This window comes from Bactrocera neohumeralis, chromosome 4 (genome assembly GCF_024586455.1).
Source record: "Bactrocera neohumeralis isolate Rockhampton chromosome 4, APGP_CSIRO_Bneo_wtdbg2-racon-allhic-juicebox.fasta_v2, whole genome shotgun sequence".
Lineage (NCBI taxonomy): Eukaryota > Metazoa > Arthropoda > Insecta > Diptera > Tephritidae > Bactrocera > Bactrocera neohumeralis.
Genome location: NC_065921.1, coordinates 64,812,470 through 64,834,495, shown reverse-complemented (window position 1 = coordinate 64,834,495; position 22,026 = coordinate 64,812,470). Strand labels below are relative to the sequence as shown.

Below are 22,026 nucleotides of genomic sequence, written 5' to 3'. Positions count from 1 at the left end.
CAACATTTGCATGGGTGCCGTTAGTGGCGGCGAGTAGCGCTGCAGTTTCAAATGTTGTTGCTCCTCTTTTTGTGCTTGCTTTTGTACCAATCCGTAGGACTGACTATTACGGACTTTACTTTCTTGTAACGGTTCATCATCATGGTCGGTCATTACAGTGCCTGCATCAACGCGTATGCTAGGCTCGGACGGTACTTTGGGCTTCAATTTAGTTTTACGCTTGCAAACTGCTGCAACAATTGCTGTGGGCTGAGTTTGAACTCGTGTTGATGTTGTTGACTTATTGACACCATTCAACGGGCAGGCAGTGTAGGTTAGAGTTGCGGACAAGGCATTTGCGTCTCCGAGACAGTGGTCTCTGCTTTGCTCTACGCGCGTCGAGAAAGTAGTGATGCATGAAAAAGTATTAGTGTGAATAGTGGTGAGATATGATAAAGAAGTGCTTTACTCGAACAAGGATTGGACGATTTCCTCAAGCGTTAGACCCTGAATTGGAACTTTCGGAATTTGTTTGAAATGCACTTAAGAATTTTAAGTTAGTTAATTGTTACTAGATATATATTTAGGAAAGTCAGTATAGTTTTCCACGTCTGAAACCCCCCACGAAAGCCTAAAGAATTTCCCCAAATTATGTATCAACCCCTGAGCTTTGACTTTGCTAGGGGATCGCTGACCGTCGGTATAAATGTGTTATCGTTTCTTATAGCTGAAACAGTGAATAACGCAAATTATTAGCCAACACCGTTTCTACCGCCTGCTTTACGTACGATACCGTAGAATTTCCCACGATTTTGATTTTTTCCGTAGAAACGAGTCAGCTGATTGCTCTCTCGCAACGCGGGTTTGCCAGTCTCGATATACTGTAGTAATTATAAGAATTGTCTTCACTATGTTTGAAATTTTCTTAAACTAACTCAAAATCAGGGTCGTATGCTATTTTTTATCATTAAACTATTTTTAATAGTTTGATTTCAGTTTTGATATTTAATATTATGAAAAATTTTAATTGAAAAGTTAGATGTGTACAAAGCTATATATGCGTATTGAGTAATGAAAATAAATATATTATCTACGGGCTCAACTTTGACAAATTTTGTACACTGCGGGCGGTAAGTAAGGAAGGAGGAGCGGAATTCGCTGTTTCTGCTATTAAGGTTATGCTTCAAATGGATTCGAAAAAGCGAATCAGAGCTCGTCAACAATTTCTTTCGTGAAATGTCTCACACCATACTTTCACAAAATGTGGGTAATAATTTGGTTGTGCGTTAAACTTGTCTGTCATAAGACAATTCAAATAATTCAGAATCTGTTGATCTAAAGTGTGAGAAATAAGAGAAAAAGCGGAAAGTAGGCTGAGATCTAAGCTAAGAAGACTCTTAAAACGAAGCAAAGAAGTAAAGGGTGTTTCCGCGAAATCAACTGACAATTATAGTTGGCGATTGGAGATTTGAAAATTTTTTTAACTTACGGTTCTTGGAATTCCAAAAAACCAAACTCAGAAATGAAAACAAAAATAAAAATGAAGAGTGGGTTGACTTCGTTGCGCTATGTGAGATCTTAATTCGTATTAATTATGGACAAAACTATTGATACCTGTAGTTACTGCTGGCAAGTTTTCATCGTATTTTCGTGTTCGAATCTTCTCGAATTGCGGCGATTGTGGTCTCGCTTGCGTACTAATTGCATTCAATGTAACGCGACGTTTGCTCATCTTCTTGCTTGAATCATTTGTGGCCAATTTTGCACCCTTTAAACGGAAATTATCGAAACAAGCACTCTTTACATAATCGTCAGTGGCGACATTGGCAAGGCGCCTAGGTGAGGGAGGCGGCAATTCGATAGCATTCCGATGCACATTACGTGTATGCAAAGTGCCGTGAAAATCTTTCATAATACCGGGCTTTCTGATGGGGTTAGGTGGGAATGGAATGACACGATGGTTATTATCAGATAGATGAGGGGAATGATGAATTTAATGATGACAATAAAGCACGAATTCGATGATGATGATAAAGATGAGGTTGACGATGGTGATAGTAACCAGTGTGAGTAATCGAGCGAAGAAAGTAGTAATTGTTGATTTCAGTATACATTTTAATTAATTTACAATTTTTCTGGCAACTCTGTACGTGCTTATTTCAAAACACTACATACTTACTTATATTTTAATAAAAATTGTTGCAATAACGAAAAACAAAAACTCTAAATGACTGTGGTGAGATGTGTTGAAATAAAAAGGGAATCAAGTAACAGTATCGCAAAAAAATCTACCGTAATACGTTTATATATCAATTATAAAATTAAAAATATTTTCTACTAAAGTGGCAAGAAGTAATAGTTCAAGTTAGGGCTCATTAACAGCAGAGAATGGAAAATCCCAAAGGATAAGCTCACCATATCGCAATTTTTGTTTATAATTTCGGTTTGACACGTTCTTAATTAAATTGACCACACCGAAAATATTTTTTGTAGTTTCAAGAAAGCATTAATATCTTAACTTATCTTCAGTAAATTTCTAACTAAAGTTATATTACATTAGACACCATATTTAAGTAAATTCTCGTTATCAAATTTACCATTAAAAATAAAACGACGTTCTAAAATTATTTATTTGATTAATTTTTGCAAAGAAATTCACCACGCTCAAAAATTGTATTGTAATAAAAATTGGATCTGGAGTGATATGTTAAAAGGACGGGTTTTCAAACAGTATGCAAGAAATGTTTCGATAAAAATCCACCACACTAGTTGTTTAAATGAGTTAAGCATCTACTCGGTAAAACTAGCGCATCCTAATGCGACAGCTCAATTCACCACAGCTGATGACACCAACACAACTCACCATACCTATACACCCACTCATCAAAAAGGATGGACAAGGAGAAAGCAGACTCACTTCGTTACACACACCCGTGCTGATAATTACGACTCGTCTGTGGGCCTAAGCGCATAATTTATACACCCTTTTTGAGGCAGAGCTAAAACGCTTCTACGTAACTTTGTATAAGCCGTGATCCAGAACTACTTATTTCGACATCGCTTCGTTCTATATCGATCCCGCATTTGTTTCCCTATTAGAATAAGTTTCCATTTGTTGTAACCCGAGTTTATATTACAAATAAATTAACACTTATTTCCAAACCGCTAAAATAATGCTTTTTAATTTGAAATATTAGTCGTGAGTGCTAGTGACTCCTAAAACTTAAATATAGTGGTGTGATTCTCACTTAGCTGGTCACCCAATTAAATACTAGTATAGCAATCTACTGCGGTAGATTTATTAAAAAGCTATTTTAACAAATTCCTCACAAATTTAAATTTTTATTTAATTAAAAGTAACTTTACGCTCACTGGCCCGCGTATTCTTGTAAAGTATTTGCGTTATAAGTTTCTTAGAATATCGTATCACTCTCCTAAAGAAACTCTCCACACCAATAAAAGTATTAGTTGGAATGTGTTTGCACTGTTTTTCCATTCTCGGTATAACAAAATTCGAATTACTCTTTGAATAACGTATTATTCTCCTCATGAAGCTCACCACACCACTAAAAGAATTAATTAGAAAATCATTTCTGTTTTTCCATTATCGATATTACGAAATTCACATTGCAAGCGTCTTAGAATATCATTTTATTCTCCCAAAGAAACTCACCACACCAATACAAGTATTAGTTAATGTGTTTTCTCTGCTTTTCCATTCTCTGTCGCAATTTAAACCCCTGCTAGCTAACTAGTCATATTAGTTGTGTACTCACCTCTCACTTGTCAGAGACGATGTCATTGATAGTGACATCACACCGTTACCGTTCCCGTTTCCGCTACTATTTATATTGTTGCTGATGCCGTGGCCACCAACACCGTTTGTAAGACTGCTGTTATTATTATTGCTACTGTTATTGTTGCTGTTACTGTTGTGACTTCCGTTTGCCGCTTTTACTGTATCGCCAAATTCGTTCTCATCACCAGCCAATCCCGCGTATTTATCACGATTTAACGAACGCTTAGTTCTGCAAAATGCCCAAAAACCAAAATGTTGCGTTTATTAATTATCCCCCGGCTTTGTATCAAAACGTTGGTAAAAAAATGTAAAAAAAAGTAGAAAAAGTTGCAAATGTTATAATTTTCTCCTCATTTGTTGGGCAAATAGTTTGCCAATTTTTTCTATTTTATTTTTGTGGGTGTATGTCTTTTGAACGCCCGTTTGTTGCTTTCGAACAATTTTTCACTACAACATTTGACAAATAAATTCACTTCGTGTCAATCAAAAACTCACAAAAAAATGTAAAACGCTTGTCTTGAAATTTCAACGCTTACTTGAGACAGGGTGCACGGTATTTGGTGCGCGCCTCCAGTCGCTCCTTGGCCAAGTTCTGTTCGGTTTTCGCCGTGTGTTTAATGGAGGCCTGCAGTGCCTTCTCCTTGCACCACTCAACATGCCGATCGTACGCCTTCGGCCCGAAGCAACGCTCACAGTGCGGACACTGCTCGGCCGGCGGTGGCTGTATGCGTTTGGCGAGTGAACGATCCGAAGAACGCATACGATCGCGTGTAAAGCTGCCGGCGCCGGGCAGTGAGGCCGTCGATGTGGTCATCTGGCTGTTGTTGACTACTTGGCTGGCAGTGGCGGCGCCGGCGTTGGCGGTGGCTGTGATGCCCGGTGACTGGCTTTGTGCATTGGCAGTCAATTTGCGCATCGAGGCGCGTGCGGTGGTGCGCGCCAACTCCTCGCCGCCGCTCGACTTTTTGCGCGTCAAGATGGGTGAGGCGATGTGCTGCAGAGTTGAAACCAAAAAATTTAACATTGTTTTTGTGTTGCATGCAAAGCTAGTTGCGTTTTTTTTTCACTCACCTGAAATGGCTTGGGCGACTGTCCGCGCGCCTCCTGCTTGGCTGGTGGCAAGCCGAAGTTCTTCGGCAGCGGATAGCTGGCCAATTCGGTGCCTTCACGTCGTTGGCGCGAGGAATCGAAAACGTTCCGTTTCTTTGTTGCCATTTTTTCGCATATGCCCACATGCTTCTGCAGCGTAACGGGATTGAAGGTGCGCTGACAGATGGGGCAGGGCACCAATTGGGTTGGTGCATCCGGATATGGATCCGCCGTGCTCGCAATTGTGTTGCTGTTATCTGTTGTTGTGTGTTGTTTTTGTTGATTGTTGTTGGATAGCGTAGTAGAGAGTTAAAAGCGTAGAAAAAATAGGGAAGAAATAGAGTTTAGACGATTAGTATTTGCTCTTTTAGCAGAATTATACTATATGCGCTGTTGTATATACTGACAAAATAATATAAATTTTACATACGTATTTATTTCTGTTTACTTCTACGCTTTAGTGACGCTACTGACAGTTGTTGAAGTGTTAGAGAGAAGCAAATTGAAATAGGAATTTTATTTGTTTTCTTCAAAACTTCTAATATGTATTGTTAAGTTGCCATATTTTAGGAGTTAAAGCATATAAGTAATATATAATTGTGTTATTAAGTATTTAATTAAGTTGTGGCATAAATGAGAGAAGCGGAAGCGCGCACATCGCCGCTTATATAGTACATAAGTATGTATATTTATGATACTTGTATTTCTCTTCAGTAAGAATGAGAATTAAAATCATGAAAATGGTTCGTTAAGTTTAAAATTTGATCTACAAGATTGTAACAGTAAGGGTCTAAACTGCCACGAAAAGCGAACCGGGATTTTAAATTTAACTTCAGACAGGAAAAAAGAACTGCTAACTGTTCCATTTAGGATTTTTACTAAGAATATTACACCAAGCGTTTCTCTATGACTGGAAAGTGTCGGTAGATTTATAAGCTTTACACGACTAGTGTTTGGAGAAAGACTTAACCTATAATTTTATCGGAAATGGCCTAAGGCGAAAATTAAAAATTATTTTTGTACCGACTCTAACTTATCAGAATAGATTTGGTAACTAGGGTTCCATACAATTTAGCTATATTTCAATATAGGCCTAACCCAAGTTGTAAAAAGTGTTTAAAAAACTGAGAATACTTCTGGCTTTCAAGACTATGGTATCAATATGAAGACTAAAATGAATCTTAGCGTCCTTAGTAACAATTTCAATGTATAGCCTAAATCCACTTTTATGCAAAGGGATTATAAATTACTGTTTCCATATTGAAAGATTTACCTTGTTTAAGAGAGGAGTTAAAAATACTTGTCAAATGCAAGAAGATGTATTTGGGACTATTTTTAAAGAAGCATGAGGGTATCATATCTGGGCCATAACTAAAAGATGATTTTAACTTATTTGAATTAAGTAAGACATCTTCTTCAGAAATAACTGGAGCGCTAATTGAAGTATCCGGTTAGAGCACGTGCTGATAGGAAAATATTTAAGGAGAATTATTAGAGTACTTTGACTTGAAAAATTCTGCAAACATATTGGAAATAATGTGATTGTCACATGACATTATAGATTTATATTTCAACGTAGACGTAGACGTTTGGAAATCCTGCGAAATCATAAAACAATTTTGGATTGCGTACCATTTAATATTTTACCTTATTTAAGTAGTTTTTATAACATTTTTTGTTTACGTCCGAGTATTGTATATAGGTGTATATTATAAATATAAAAGCATGTGTTGGGAAAAGTTGACTCAACGCGTGAATTATTTTTACCGCACAACATTTGTTTTTGTCATCGCTACTAGCTGCTGGCTTGCCGATCCGCCTTGGCATGTTGCAATGCCAGGCGACAAATTTAACTCCACTCAGCACTTTTGCTTTGTGGAAACAATGAACTTCTTTGTCTATTTTTAAATTTCAAGAAATTTGCGCTACATATGTTCGAATCTTTTTCATTGTGCATACCCAGTAGGTATTGAAATAAAGCGCCATAAAAACAAGAACATATTTTTTAGAGCGCAATTAAAAAAAAAAACTAAGATAAAAAACTCTCCACAAGTAAAGCAGCTTCCATACAAGAACTACATTTTGATAGGTCAGTTTGTATGACAGCTCTATACTATAGTGATCCGATTTGCGCATTTTCTCCAGATGTTGTACTGTTAGTTTAATAAATTGTGCTTAATGCATCTCGTCAAAAGCACGAGTTAAAGATGAACACCAGCAAAGGGAAAATACGTCATATTGTAGAGTTTTGCTTTGATAAACTTATAACGGGTGATCCAAGTAGATCGTCCAAGTAGAGATACACCAAGATCGTGTGACACCACACCGTTAGACTTTTTCCTGTGGATATATGTACGTAAAGTCTAAAGTCTATGTGTAAATGTAGGCCTTGCAGCAAAACATCACGCGTGTCATTTACCAATTACCAGTCGAAATGCTCGAACGAGTAATCGAAAATTAGACTCAACGGATGGACCATTTTAGACGTAGCCGCGGCCAACATTTGAAAGAGATAATCTCTAAAAAATAAATTCTGAAGAATGTTCTTTCAGATGAAAATAAACATTATTGGGGATAAATTTGAAGTTTCTGTGTTTTTTCTTAAAAAAAACCTTAAAATGATAACATTTTATTAAAGAGCTTTTATATTTTTAGGTGAGTTGGCACCGTAGACGTGATATTATTATTTATTCAGGTTTTTTTACGACTAGTTCGATTTGAAGCCTGTAGATCCACCAATATGCACCCTCGAAAACTTTTCCTACTGGGTCGCTATCAACTAGGAATAGCTTTATAAAGTGTTGCATACATTTCTCACATTTCTTTGGTGCATTTAAAAATTCCCGGAAATAGGCAGAGATTTAATTAGAGATGCGCATAGATGACTCATTCGCCTAGGCGTATGCCTATACTTCAACAACAAATGAGTTGTCTTCGACACTTTAGTTCTTCCAACAGCTAATTATGATTTGAGTTGGGTGTGAAGTGATATTTTTATACTTATGTAGAAAATATAAAAATTAAAAAAACGCATTCTATGTTTTACATAAACAAATTGTTTATGTAAACTTTAAGAGTTTTATTTCAATGTGTTTTTTTTTAATAAAACAAGTAATTTTTCACCAGAAAAATACTTTCATTTGGTTAAATTTTTGTTTATATTTTACTGAAGTGTCTTATGGCCAAACTTCTTAAAAATTGTTCGCTTTTATGAATAAATTAGCCATTTAAGTACTATTATTAAGAGGTCCACCACTAGAAATAGAAAAGAAAACGTTCTAATTTGAATTACTACACTAATTTCTACGAAGAAATCCACCACAATCCACCAGATCCACTACTCGAAATAGAAATAGAGAACGTTCTAATTCGAGATACCACACTAATTCTGCGAAGAAGCTCACCACGACCAAAAATTTTGTTACAATAAAAAGTGGGTCTTCAGTTCTTTCTTAAATCCGCGGTTTTTCAAAAAGTGTTTAAAAACTTTTTGGTTAAAAATTCACCACACTAATATTTTTTATCAGATTGTGAGAAATTCACTCTTCAATCCAGATGTATTGAATATCTACAATGTTTATATAAAATTATTAAAAAGCTTTTTTGGGAAATTTTCCTAAAAAAATTTAAAATTTTGATTGAGTTGAAAGTAGATGTAAGTCTATTGGTCTCCGGATTCTTGACGTAATTGCAATACATATATGTATTACAATATAACTTTTATAAAAATGATCGTTTTTGCGAATTAATTAAATATTTCGTACGAAATTTCTCCTCGTTCTAATGACAAAATTGTCATAGCTTAAATGGCAGCGTTGCATTCATGGCATTATATAGTGATGCATAGCACATTAGCGTAAAATTTATCAGGGATCTCCATTTACTATAAATCACTTCTCATATTTTTTTAATAACAAAAATCACCACCATCATTCCCCCACCCGCATAAATTCACTTTGTTGTAGTAGTATGTAAAAGAAAGTGAACGACAAAACCATTATAAAATCAAAACATAAATACTATATCTGTGCCAAAACGTGGTCTGCTGCGCCAATACGCGTCGCGCTGCAGAACAGGTGCGGCGGCGCGCTTTGTAACACCTTCAACTCCGCCGTGGGCTTAGTGTTCTTTTTGTTTTGTTTCGTTTTGTATCTTTATTGCTTTTTAGCAATTTCTGCACGTTCATCTTTCAATTCGATATGCGACTTGGCGTTGAAGTGTTTGGAAGCGTAACGAAAGCGCCCACTCAAAAGCAATGAGGAGAGGCAGCGAGGTGTATGGAATGCAAAAAAAATATTAAACAAGAAAAAACTTTGTTCATCAAAATATTGCTAGCATTTTGTAAGTACTTTGTTTTGAAAGTACCCGCAGTTGACCAGACAAGTTACTAAATTTGGGCAACACGCGCTGTTGGGTTATGTGGGCTAAAATTAATGTCAGAACGACAGACACAACAGAGAAGAACACGTAGGCAATGCGCTGAAAGGTAGAATGCAATATAGGGTGTTGTTAAACTTATAGAATTTCCTAGAGGCATAGCTTTCAAACTAACTGTTAAAACAAATACATCTCTTTGACATTATTACACCGGAACAACGTTTAAAAATCTTTGAAAATTTTTTGCAGAACTCGATTTTTATGTGACAAGCTCGCTTTTATTCTTGACCGGTAAATCATTTTCATCTACGAGGCATATTTCTGTTGTATGGAGTACGTCAATAAACAATATTGCCGTATTAAGAATGCGAATATTCTTCAAGAAACTCTCCAAGTTGTCTAGTATACAGAACAGTGGTAACATAGTTTGCTTGTCGAAGGTATTATTGGTCTAAGCTATATTTATAAAATGGAAGGTAGAGCTATAGGCCAATAATTCTAGACTCGTTTTGGAAAGGTCTACAAGTCGAATATTGTTTTTTCGTTTCGCGGTTCTGTAATGTTTGATGGAACGAAGTCGGCTAGTTTTTGTTAAACATATGTATGACTTCCAACCATTCTTGGAAGCCGATTGCGGCAATTTTGGTGTCAAAGTTCACCATGCTTTGGAAGACCATTTATGGAAATAACTATAAAATATTGGAATTTGTCGAGTCCTACCATCATTTAAGCATTGCTTTGATTGCCTAGGAGGTAAGCTTTGCACAAAAACACTCACGCACCGAATTTTCATCTCCGAGTCACTGTTATTGGTAATGAAAAGTGGGTCGCTTACGAACTTCAAGCGAATACGATTGTGGTCGAATAGCGCGAATGGTGGCCAAGACAGAATTGACGGTCAGAAAGATTTTGTTATATGTGTAGTGGGATTGGCAGGGAATCGCCAATTATAACCTGTTAACCTACGGTGAAACATTTAATTCTGACTTATACTGTCTACATATACTGTACCGTCTGAGGGAAGCAATCATCTAAAAGTGGCGTTTAACATTGTGCTCCATTGGCACAACGGTAGACCACACACAATGATAGGACTTGCCAAAAGCTCCGGGAACTTGGTTAGGAGGTTCTAATGAATCCACCTTATAGATCGGAGCTGTCCTCAAGTAATTAGTACCAGTTCCTGTCTATGGCGAATGATTTTGTTGGTGAATAATTTTTCTCAAGAGAAGCTTATGAAAATCGGCTCTACAATTTTTTTTTTCAATAGGAATAAGGGTTGTTTGTGCTAATCCACCCTACAAGTTCTTTGGCAATAAGAATAAGGTCTTCAATGAGAGTGTTATTATGAAATTACGTGAGGGAGGCACCCTTGCCCCGCGTTTGATGAATAAAGCGTTTTGGAAGATTTTGATGAATAAAGGGGCAACCAGTGAAAATTTTCGGCGTAATCGAACTGATATATTCTAGAGAAAAATTTTAAAAGCGGTCGCTGACATTTCATCACGAACATTTAATTGATTCTAGGAGAAGAATTGAAATTCGTAATTCGCGTTCAAAGCTCGTCGGTTTTCCGCGTTTAATTTGCAATGTGCCATTACTTTTTTTATAACTCTGCTGACCAATTTTTCTGCATAAGCTTTTTGTTTGTGGAAACCCGTCAGACTGGCATATTATTATAGCCCTGCCATTATGGCCGTTATGACCACTTGACACTGCCGCCACAAAATCTGTGTGAGTTTTTAATGAACGAGTATTTCTGACATTTCGCAAACGTACATTAAACGTTCTCCACACACAGCCGAGCGGTCACGGTTTGAGTGCAAAGTTATGCGGAATTGTCTGCTGGCTAATTGCAAACAAGCATTTCGGGGGCACTTGTCCATTGCAAGGCGGTATAAATACATTCTACAATATTTGTCTGTATGTATACGTATGAGAGTGTAAGGGCATGTATTTTAGGCATAAGTACCGCCATTTATCGGATCACTTGAGATGCCTTGCTGGCTATGGCGTTGCAACAGAAAGCAATTCGGCTGGCGTTCGTTCGTCCAGTGTGCACACATTGGGTCAGGTCGTTGGTACTAAATATAGCCACTATAAGTAGTACTCTTGTACGGTTATTTCACAAAGCTTTAGTGCTTTATGCTGACTTTTTGTGCAATTCAAAACTTTTTTGTTTCGCTGCTTCTACATTTCTTTGGCTGCTTTCCGCTTTTACCGCTACAACATTTGTTGCGTCTCCTTCTTTTCTTTTTTTCTGTGGTGTAGTGTAATTAATATCACTTCACTTTGTCTTGTTGCTGCACTCACTCACTTGAGGAGTTTGCACAAACTTCTTAGAAACGCCTGATTGCTGTTCGTAGGTGCTTCTGCCCCGGCGTTTGGCTACTTCGCTGGTTGCGACAGCGCAGCGAAGGTATTTAGTGTTTATTTTTGTTCTCAATTAACAGGTGGTGAAGCAAGCAGAAACAGCAAAACAATGTGAGGTGAATAAAAAAAAAGTGGAATGATGGGCATGAAAAAGTGGTTTACTTGCGAAACGGGAAGTAAATACATACACAGGTATATGAAAATTGTAAGTAAATGAAATATAAGAAATATAAATATATTTTGGAACTATTTTATACATGTAAATATATTTTTTTGGCAACTATGTATATGCTACAGTGGTCCTACATCGTCGGTTCAAACAAGCAGCTCCTTGGGCTAAAAGCTAAAAGACTAGTTTCCTATATACCGATGAAGTGACGTCCTGACTAAATCAGCTCAGCCCGGCATGCTCATTTATATAAGTATATATTTTTTAAGATCTCCGACATTTCAAACCTTATGCCAAACTTAATATTCCCGTTCAAATATACATTTTTCGAAAATACCTGTTTTTAACTTCAAAGTTAATTATATATGTATCTATATGTATGTATGTATCAAGGAAGAATGGTAGAAATAGAAATTACGACAATTTCTTTTTTTGTTAATTTTTTTAATATTAATGCATTGGTTCGTGACAACATGAACCAAAGAAGAAGAAGACTTTGTTTGCCGTTTCTAAGGCAATTTGACAGTTCATACTACCTTATATATGAAGTTGTCTTTTTGATACTCTTATAAATACTTAAAAATATAGTTGTTTAGGACACAAATTAGCTAGTGTCATAATTTTTACTACGGACAATTTGCTTAAAAATTGTAAAAGTGTTTTTTTTTCGTCAATTTACTTAAGGGGCTATACCAGAGAGACACTTTCCAAAAAAATTGTTTTTTTATTTGATTTTCGATAGTTTATATTTCCAAAAATATTCTGTTAGCAAGGTCGTATCTTGAACAGTTTTTGGATGGCAGCGTTCTAAAGAACAACCGCTCGGAGGTGCAAACATATATAGGCGAAACTTTAAACGCCTTTTTCTCGAAACGACATTTTTCAAAATTCTTGACATCATAACTCAAAGAGAAATTAACCGATCGACTTCAAATTTAAACTGAGTATTGCTGAATACATTTACTATACAATAACATACGATCTTTTTCATTGGTTGAAAATTGTCAATTTGGCATTAAAAAACGACCATTTTTTCCTAAAACAAAAACGAGTTTTTTTTTCAAAATTACGCCATTTTGTTAATTTTTGATATTTTTCAAAGATCGTAGATCATTGTATAGGAAATATCTTTGAGTTTAATAAACTTTTTGGATTTTTTTTGTTTCAGCTACTCATTCGGCCGGAATCATGTTAGCAGTTGCGGCACTTTTTTTTGGCACCTCCGAAGACGGCCCATAACTCCGTTATTATACCCTGAACAGGGTATATTAAGTTTGTCACGAAGTTTGTAACACCCAGAAAGAATCGTCAGAGACACTATAAAGTATATATATAAATGATCAGTATGTTGAGCTGAGTCGATTTGGCCATGTCCGTCTGTCTGTCTGTCTGTATATATACGAACTAGTCCCTCAGTTTTTAAGATAACCTTTTGAAATTTTGCAAACGTCATTTTCTCTTCAAGAAGCTGCTCATTTGTCGGAACGGCCGATATTGGACCACTATAACATATAGCTGCCATATAAACTGAACGATCGGAATCAAGTTCTTGTATGGAAAACTTTCACATTTGACAATGTATCTTCACCAAATTTGGTATAGATTATTTTCTAAGGCAACAATGTAATCTCCGAAGAAATTGGTCAGATCGGTTAACTATAGCATATAGCTACCATACAAACTGAACGATCGGAATCAAGTTCTTGTATGGAAAACTTTCACATTTGACAACGTATCTTCACGAAATTTGTTATGAGTTATTGTTTGTAAAAATAATGTAATATCCGAAAAAATTGTTCAGATCGGCTTACTATAGCATATAGCTGCCATACAAACTGAATGATCGGAATCATGTTCTTGTATGGAAAACTTTTGCATTTGACAAGATATATTTACGAAATTTGGTATAAATTATTTTCTAAGGCACCAATGTAATCTGTGAAGGGTATTTTAGCTTCGGTGCAGCCGAAGTTAACGTTTTTTCTTGTTTTTCAATATTTTTGTAAAAAAAAATTTTTAAATAAAGCTGAAAATATACCTTATAACGTTCAAAGAAGTTCGAAATAATCAATCTCGTAGTTTCTCTTAAAAAAATTCACGAAAATCGCCTAATTTTTCATGCGTTACACAGGTATAGCCCCTTGAAGGATCACAAGTATTTGAGTCGCTTGATGCATTCAGCGAGTATTGTAAGATTAAATAAACCCCTCCATTAAAGTGAACGAAAAAGTTATGAATATTCCGTTTTATCTCATGTTAGCCTTTGAGAAATAGCAAATTTTCACATATCACATATAAAAATACTCGATTAATATTTGCTGATGGAGTACGAAAAAAAGTAATCGTTCAGTCAGCTGTTAGGCCAGACTTGATGGGTTCGAAAGTAGAAAGAAAACTTACAAAAAGAAATTACTTGAAGAGTAATATTACAACAGAGATTTAGAATTATATGTTAATTTAGATTTACATTCCATTTGTTCCAAATTTTGATTGACAAAGTCATTGTTTCACCAGCTGATTGGCTAGATTTCCTATGGTAGCTAAGCCGAGTTTCATAAAATGTGTGTGGAAGCATGGATTAACACTACAAAGGGGTCATTTTGCTAAAATATCTTTATGGAAAGAAATGTACTTTCAGCTTATATGCCATATTTAGGATTTTTAATCATTGAAAAGTTTGTTACTGACTTATCAACCTTTCGTGATATTTATTAAAATATAATAATGACAACCTTAGTCATTCTAAGAATTCGCAAAAGTTGTTTTAATCTTTATCTTTAAGTAAAAATCGAAAAATGCTCTCAAAACACATCATACTATACATTCATTTACTCCAAATTCATTATGAGCCAAACTCGTGCTCGTATGTATAACAACACATGAACTCATCAAAACCAATTAACTCTCCACTGATAATTATTAACACAATTCCGTTAACAAGGTTAAATAGGTACATGAGCTGTAAAATCGCGCTTTAAGCAATCACTCCGCTGTGTTATCAGCTATTTTGTTGGCCTTTTTGAACTGCAAAAATATTGTGATGAGCAAGAAATACCGACTATGAAGCGATACATATGAAGAGTAAATTCGCTGACTTAATGTTTATGTTAAGAAAATACTCGCTTCGTAGATTAAAGAATGTTTAGGTCTGGATTGCAAAATTTGATAGCTAGAAATATATTTTTTATATATTCTTGACAACAATAAGGTACTGCACAGGTATTTCTGCTTTCATGCAGTAAATAACTTGCTCACAGTTGATATTTTGAGTTTCTATAATATTTTGAAAAATCTGCTACTCCTTATAAGTGGGTGCAGAGTTAATTAGACGTGGAAATGATATGTTTAATGGAAAATCGTTTTAACCTTTTTTTATGCGCACTTAAAGTGATTGGCCCACTATATTTAACTATACATTACAAATTTAATATTATTTTATTAATTAACTGAAATATTAACGAGTATTATTGTCTTTTGGGTTGACGAATTCATTTGTGATTTTTTTTGTTACCGAAAGCTTATGTTAGATGGCGCTGTATCCTAATTTTCTAATTTTTCTTCTTTTTCTCACTGTTTTGATATTTAGCAATCCGTTTTTATTCGGCGATTGGTAAGATTACCTTGAAATATTTAACATTAACTATCGACAAAGTAAAAATATGCACTTTACTTTTTCCCAAGCTTTAAGGTATCTTTAAGTTTGACCTTAAGGCTACCTTTCACCTTATTGGTAATAGATAATTGCATTATAAGTATTTTCGGAACGTAATAACTCAAATTTAATGTTAAGTAATATATACATTGTTTATATAATAAATAACGCATCAGCTGATTAATTAATTTGGCATAAACGCCAATAATCTGACTACACATTACCTCAGCGGGAGCTGAATGTAGATTGCTTTCGGAACTTCGATTAAGCGATCAGCACCAGCATGACTTCATTATTTACTAACCCATAAGCAAGTATGCAAACTTTCTCAGAGCGCTGTGTGATATAACAAAGCTTATATAAATAAATTGTGATTATAGTCTCATAAAAGGCTAAATAACAACAAACTGCGCATTTAATTTCCGCAAGTCATGCGCCCAAAGTAACTCTGTTTAATCTCCGCTTAATGGATTAATACACTTTTGAGGTTATAACGCCAGTTTGTTAACCTGTTGCAGCTACTTGTAATTACAAGCGATCGCTACATTTTTCAGCAAAAGTGGTCTAGTAAAAGTTGTTGCATACTTGGGATCCAAATACCGCGCTTACTTTTCTTTAATTACTGCTTTGTTGTTTATAAATATTTGCTATTTCGTTTGGTGTGTTGCGTTTGCAAAGAAATGATGGCCAAGTGCTAAAAGCGAAAATACTTTGATTGACAGATAGAGCTGGCAAGTCTTTTTTCGAGATTTCTGCATTGAAAAAATGCATTAAAAGTCATTTACGACAAAGAAATCCAATCGTATTGACATGACAGTAATAAAAAAATAACATTGAGTTTATATGCAAGGGCTTGCCACAAAAATACCTTTATTTTCATATTGGCAACTACCAACAGTTAACAAATGCATAAGTTAGTAATAACACAGTGACTCGCGATACAATATTTTCAAAGTATGTAATTGCAAAAACTGAGAACTCGTTAAAGTTGTATAGGTATTAATGGAGCGCTGACATATTTCCCTGGGAAAAGTTTCTTGAATTGAGCGAAGTACAGAACCAGACAAGAATCTATTTCTACTGGTAGTATATGGAAAGTTTTATACCTTAAACACTTCGATTTGGTCCTATGGTTGACGACTTCAAGACAAAGTACCTGGAGACCACACATAAACGTTCCTCGCATCTGCGGAACTACGTCACTGTTTGCAGTTATAACTTTAGAAAATATAAGGACATTGTATAACACGGAAACAGCATAAGTTCCACTAATAATCTAAGCATGGAGATCAGAGGCAAAATAACTCTTGCCACTCAGCCAGAGCTCGTAAGCAATTAAGAAGCAGAACCCTCTTTCGACGAACAAAAATGACACGCTATAAGTCTCTCATTATTCCCGTCCTGTTATACGACGCAGCAATATAGACGTTGACGAATGAAAATGAAAAAACTCGGATAATTCGAGGGAACCATTTTCCGCAAGATCTTTGGAGTCGGCCGTTTGAGCAATGAATATCGGTGAAGGTGGAACCACGAACTGTATATATTTAAGCTCATAGAAATGCAACGAATGGGCTGGTTAGGCCTGGTCGTCCGCATAGAAGACGATGCTCCAGTGAAAAGCCGACCTATGGGTAGACAACGGAAAAAAGGGCGTCGAGGCACCTAATGAAAGGCCCAAGTACATAGCGACCTGTCTGCACATGGGATGTACAACTGGCGTGACCTCGCAAATGATAGAGGCAACTGACGCAGTTTTGTGTTCTCGGCTTATTATTAAAAGATAATAAACTGTCAATGTACTGAATGTAAGACACAATTTAATAGGAACTAATATGAAGGCAATATTTTTTTTTCATGGAACCTAGGCCGACTGGTTGGATACACTTTAATCTATTTTATATAGAAACAGAAAGCTCATCAATATGTCTCACTAGATAGTCGACTCATTGCTCGTGAAATAAAAACAACTGACTGAGATAGTTAGGAAGTCAGGGTGATAGGGAATGTAAACGCACATTTGGTAGATGAAATGTCCAAGTTATGGAAAGAACTCCAATAGTGATACTTAAATCGTGCCTAGAAGAAGGCTTAAAGAAAAAATTTATCATAAACATTTAATTCAGACAATGGCAACCACATACAGTTATAGACTTTTATGTTCATGATTTTGAAGCTCCAAATGAAATGAAAAGCTTTAACAAATCAAAAATACATAGATGGTAACCTTACTACCTTACTTTTAATATGAAATATTTTAAAATAAATAGCCACAATAAAAGAAAATATAACAAACAAAGATTAATAATTTCATAATTTCAACACAAAAATAATTTATCTTAAATAGTCTTAATCTGGTAGCCCTAAAAATATTGTTCAGTGTGTTGAAAATTATAACACGTTCTCTTCAAACTTTAAGGATCGGGAAATTAAAAAAAAACATATATGTAAATAAAAAAAAATATTTGAAAAAAAAAGATTTTAAAACAATACGGCAACTCCAAAAGAAACATTTTGAATTAGTAAAAAATTTAAACAACCTGACTTGAAATTTTTACGGATTGAAAATTCTAAACCAAATAATTTGCGAATTCTAATAAAATAAATGTGCTGTTTGCTCCACTGTGCAGTGTATTCAAAGGCATGCAATGCAAATGGGAGCGCAGTAATCGAACAATCGATCAATATGTAAGGTGTTTGATGGGTGAATGAATGTCGGTACGCGCATTGCAAAGCATGCTGCATGCTTCATGTACGTGTGTGTGTATGTGTGTATTTTGTATGCGTTTCCATATTGGAGCTATAATTTACTTTTTCCAACTTGCGTTGCGGCAGCTGACATGCGCGTGTTAGTAGTTGTACTAGTACTATTGTTATTGTTATTGTTAAAAGTGGTAGTAGGAGCTGAATGCGTGCTTGTAGTAGTAGCTCTTGTTGTTGTTTTTGTTGCAGCAGCACTAGCGGCCGAAATAGCGACATTGTCATGCGTTGCACTTGAATACGTTTGATTGACGGCGCAGTCTGTTGCACGGTCTTTGGCGAGGACAACACTTGCCGTTGCAGCCAATTGCATTGTTGCTGTTGGCGCGGCTGTCGCTGTCGACACCATTAGCGGTTTAGATGTCACAATTTGCTTGATAACAATTAGAATTTGTGATGAGCGCTTCGCTTGTTGTTGTTGCTTTTCTTGTTGCTGTTGCAATTCTCCATTCGCCACCGCCGCTTTAACGCCAACTTCTACCAAATCGCCGCCTTTTTCTTGTTTTAACTGTTGCTGCAACGCATGACCGCTAGTCTGCTGTTGGTTAGTAGGCGTGGCATGCTGTTTGAACTCACTCTTTGGCAATTTGCCCGCAGCTTTAACGCTTCCGCTTCCCTTGGCTGGTTGCTGCTGCTGCGGTTGTTGTTGCTTTTGCGCGCCCGCATTGTTGTTGCGCTTAAGCGAGAAGCTACTAACAACTTTGGCAAAGGTGGACTGCTGCTTGGCAGCGCCACTGTTGCTGTTGCTGTTGTTGTTATTTTTATTGGCAATTAGCTGGTCATTGGCACCTGCTGGTGGCTTACTGTTGTTGCTGGTGCTGCTGCTCGCAAGCGTAACATCGCTAGTGCCAAGCATTTGCGTTACTTCGCTATTTTTGTACATGTTTGTTGTTGTTGTTTTCGTTTCTGCATTTTTGTGCGTGCTTGCGTCTGTTGCGCTTGCAACATCGCCAGCTGTCGTCGGCTCCTCTTGCTGTAACTCATTTGGTTGTTGTTGTTGTTGTTCTTGCTCCTGCGGCTGTTTGCTTTGTTGTTCCACGCCTTTGGCCAGCTTTTTTTGCTTCTTAGCGCCCTCGACTTTTGCGCCATTCAGCTGCTGGTACTCCTCGTAAATGCTGCAGCGCTTGTTCGCCTTTGCCGCAGCCGTCGCCGTCGACAACTTGGCAACTTTCGTCGTTTTCGAAGATTTGAATATTTTGCTCCACATTTTTTTGCTCATCCTGAGCGCCTTTTATTTGCACACTTTTTTGTAATTAAAATTTCAAGTTACTCGTTATAACGGAATTTTTTTGTTGCAACAATTGCAACGCACTTGCGCACAAATCACTTTTTGAAATCACTTCTTCACAAAAATATGCCCAAAAATAATATATACGTGTGTATTCTTGCGCTTCTTATTGCTTGCACGCTTCACTACATTTTCCTCAACGCAGTTCATGGACTGACTTCGTCACGCTTATCGCTGCCATACGTAGCGCGCTCGACACAACTTTACCGTTTCGGCAACAAAATGCGACTGATTGCTCATTGCGAAGTAAATAAAGTTAAGACCACCGGCAAAATGCGATCAAGCTGCTAGTACTTGCTGCCGCAGCCGCAAACAACTGCGCTTGCCACTCTTCGCCTTGCGCTCAGCACGAATACCCTGCTGCAGCGGCTGTTGTTGCTGCGACGCGCTGCTGACTGCTCCACTTCACGCGCCATCTGCGTTGCGCGGCGCTCCACCAGCAGCTATTGCTTGATACTGAAGTATGTATATCTACACACTTACACACACTAATGTACAATCTCATGGCCCTGCAATGTCATACACTCCGCGTCCCCCAGTCGTCAGTTTGCGGCTGCCACAAATGGGCCGTTGCGCGGGCAGTCGCTTGTGAAGCTCCAAGTTCCATGTTGTCTTCAAGTTGTTGAGTGCGCACTGTCTTATATATTTACATACACACAAACACACATGAGTACAAATATGTTGCTATGTGTGTGCACACCCTGCAGGGAAAAAATGTTCTAGTAAAATAAATTTCCAGTTCTCAGCAATTAATATTTCAGCAGCAGCAAACCAGGTGGACGGGCGGATTGACAGCCAACAGGTTACCGTTAATTAGTGTGACATACTGACCGCCAGCAGAACACTTTGGTGCCAGCTGACCATCAATATTAACTGTATTATAGACCTGCAAAACACAAGTTTCTTTCTTTCCAAATTATTTTTGCATTGAAAATGTTTCACTTGCCAGTGGAATTAGTCTTTCTTTCTCATAGGGCGTTCATCATATTATTAAACTCAAAACATATGCGCATACAGTGTGCGTCACAAGAAAGCTTACAATGTATTGTGTCCGACCATCGCGCTTTAGAATTCGGTTTATAATGTTTTATGTTTATATTGAAGCACTTCCTTCTCTTAACGCCTAAAAGTCTTTCTGTTAAGGTCTTTGTTTCTTTCGCTGTACGCTCATAATAGCTTTACACTTCGACCCTTATCTGAAGACAATCTAAAAGTGTGAGAAAGGCTCGCGTTCTAAGAGTATCACTGAAAATATTGATGCTTAATTGTTCACACTACAATTGGTTTTACGAGTATTTGTTTTATACTGGTAAAATATCAAAGTGATTCGAAAAATCATAAAACTTCTAGAAGTCTCAATTAATCGGCTTTCTCTTTCTTTATTTATATCTCTTTATAACTCTCTTTTTGGCGAGCGGGCGTTTTTTTTATCCTAGTTAGGTGATTCGGTTTCAGTTTCGGGTTAAGAAACAGAAAGAAAATACCCATTAAAGTCCTTCGTCTGCTACTATATCATAAATATTATTGTATTTCTGCAGGTATTCTTAAATCTATTCGTACACTTTCTATACCTTTATAACTTGACTATTTCAGATGTCTCGGTGTTCGGCCCGTGCCTCTAATGATCATCTAAAAGAAATGCTCATTTTACTTGTTTAGGTTTAGGAATATTTGAGCTTTTTCTGACAAAGAAGCTTTAAGTTTTATCAGAAGCTTTTAAGCATTTACAAAAGCTCATCAAACGATTTGAGGTTTGAGGTTAGACACATATTGAACTTTATAAGATACGCTGAAACTACTTGAAACGTTTGCTTTTGGAAACTAAATATGTGTTTTCTATATTTATAAAAAGTAAACACAATTAGAAATAACTATATTTCCGATAAAATATAAGAACAATGGCGACAGAGATTTCAGCTGACAGGAAAATAAATATGATTTTCAATTTTATAATACAAGACATAATATATAAACATGATTTAGACAAATTCTAGAGAGAAATATCAAAATCGATTGACTTTAGCAAATGTTTTTAAGGATCGTAAGATATTAGAGTTATAATCATATTCAGAGTTCCGTCATAATTATTTTGAATACTATATAACTTCTTTTCAAGTCTTTTTTAAATGCTTCTATAAATATGATTGAAGCATAAACATTCTTTTGGCATCTACTGTATGGTATATTACTTAGTGACTTAGTTCTTTCTACGCATTACAATAAGTTCTGCAGCTGAATTTCATTCGGATTTTTGTTTGAACTTTCTGTTTCGTCTTCCTTCTTTTAGTCTATTTTATAAATCATTTTTGTGTTTCGCTTTTATTTTTAAAGCGACAAAGTTAAGTCGCACCGACACTATGGCATCTTCTACGGTTCAGTTTGGGGGTGAAGTTCGGTGCTCCGCAGGCGCGTGAGTGCGACTGTGGGGAGATCGTGCGGCCGCAGCGCAAAGTGGAGTTGACGTTTATTTATATTTATGTTTCGTGGAAGACACAATGAATTCACATCGGAAATCAATTGGCCATCATTGTTATATGCCA

General features: G+C 36.4%; 1 protein-coding gene across 7 annotated transcripts in view; it reads right to left on the bottom strand.

Moving 5' to 3' along the window:
- Positions 1-22,026, bottom strand: part of LOC126756223 (mucin-5AC) — a 96,699-nt gene that overhangs the window by 8,524 nt on the left and 66,149 nt on the right. For 5 of the 7 annotated variants that reach the window (XM_050469124.1, XM_050469125.1, XM_050469127.1 and 2 more), the window contains 3 exons: positions 4,850-5,124; positions 4,315-4,772; positions 3,756-4,007 (listed from right to left, as the gene is read on the bottom strand). In XM_050469124.1, coding sequence (XP_050325081.1) covers positions 3,756-4,007; positions 4,315-4,772; positions 4,850-5,124 — 985 coding nt within the window. Of the gene's footprint in view, positions 1-3,755; positions 4,008-4,314; positions 4,773-4,849; positions 5,125-18,774; positions 19,519-22,026 lie in introns of those variants that run through there. The other 2 variants (XM_050469123.1, XM_050469122.1) reach the window with 2 other exon arrangements.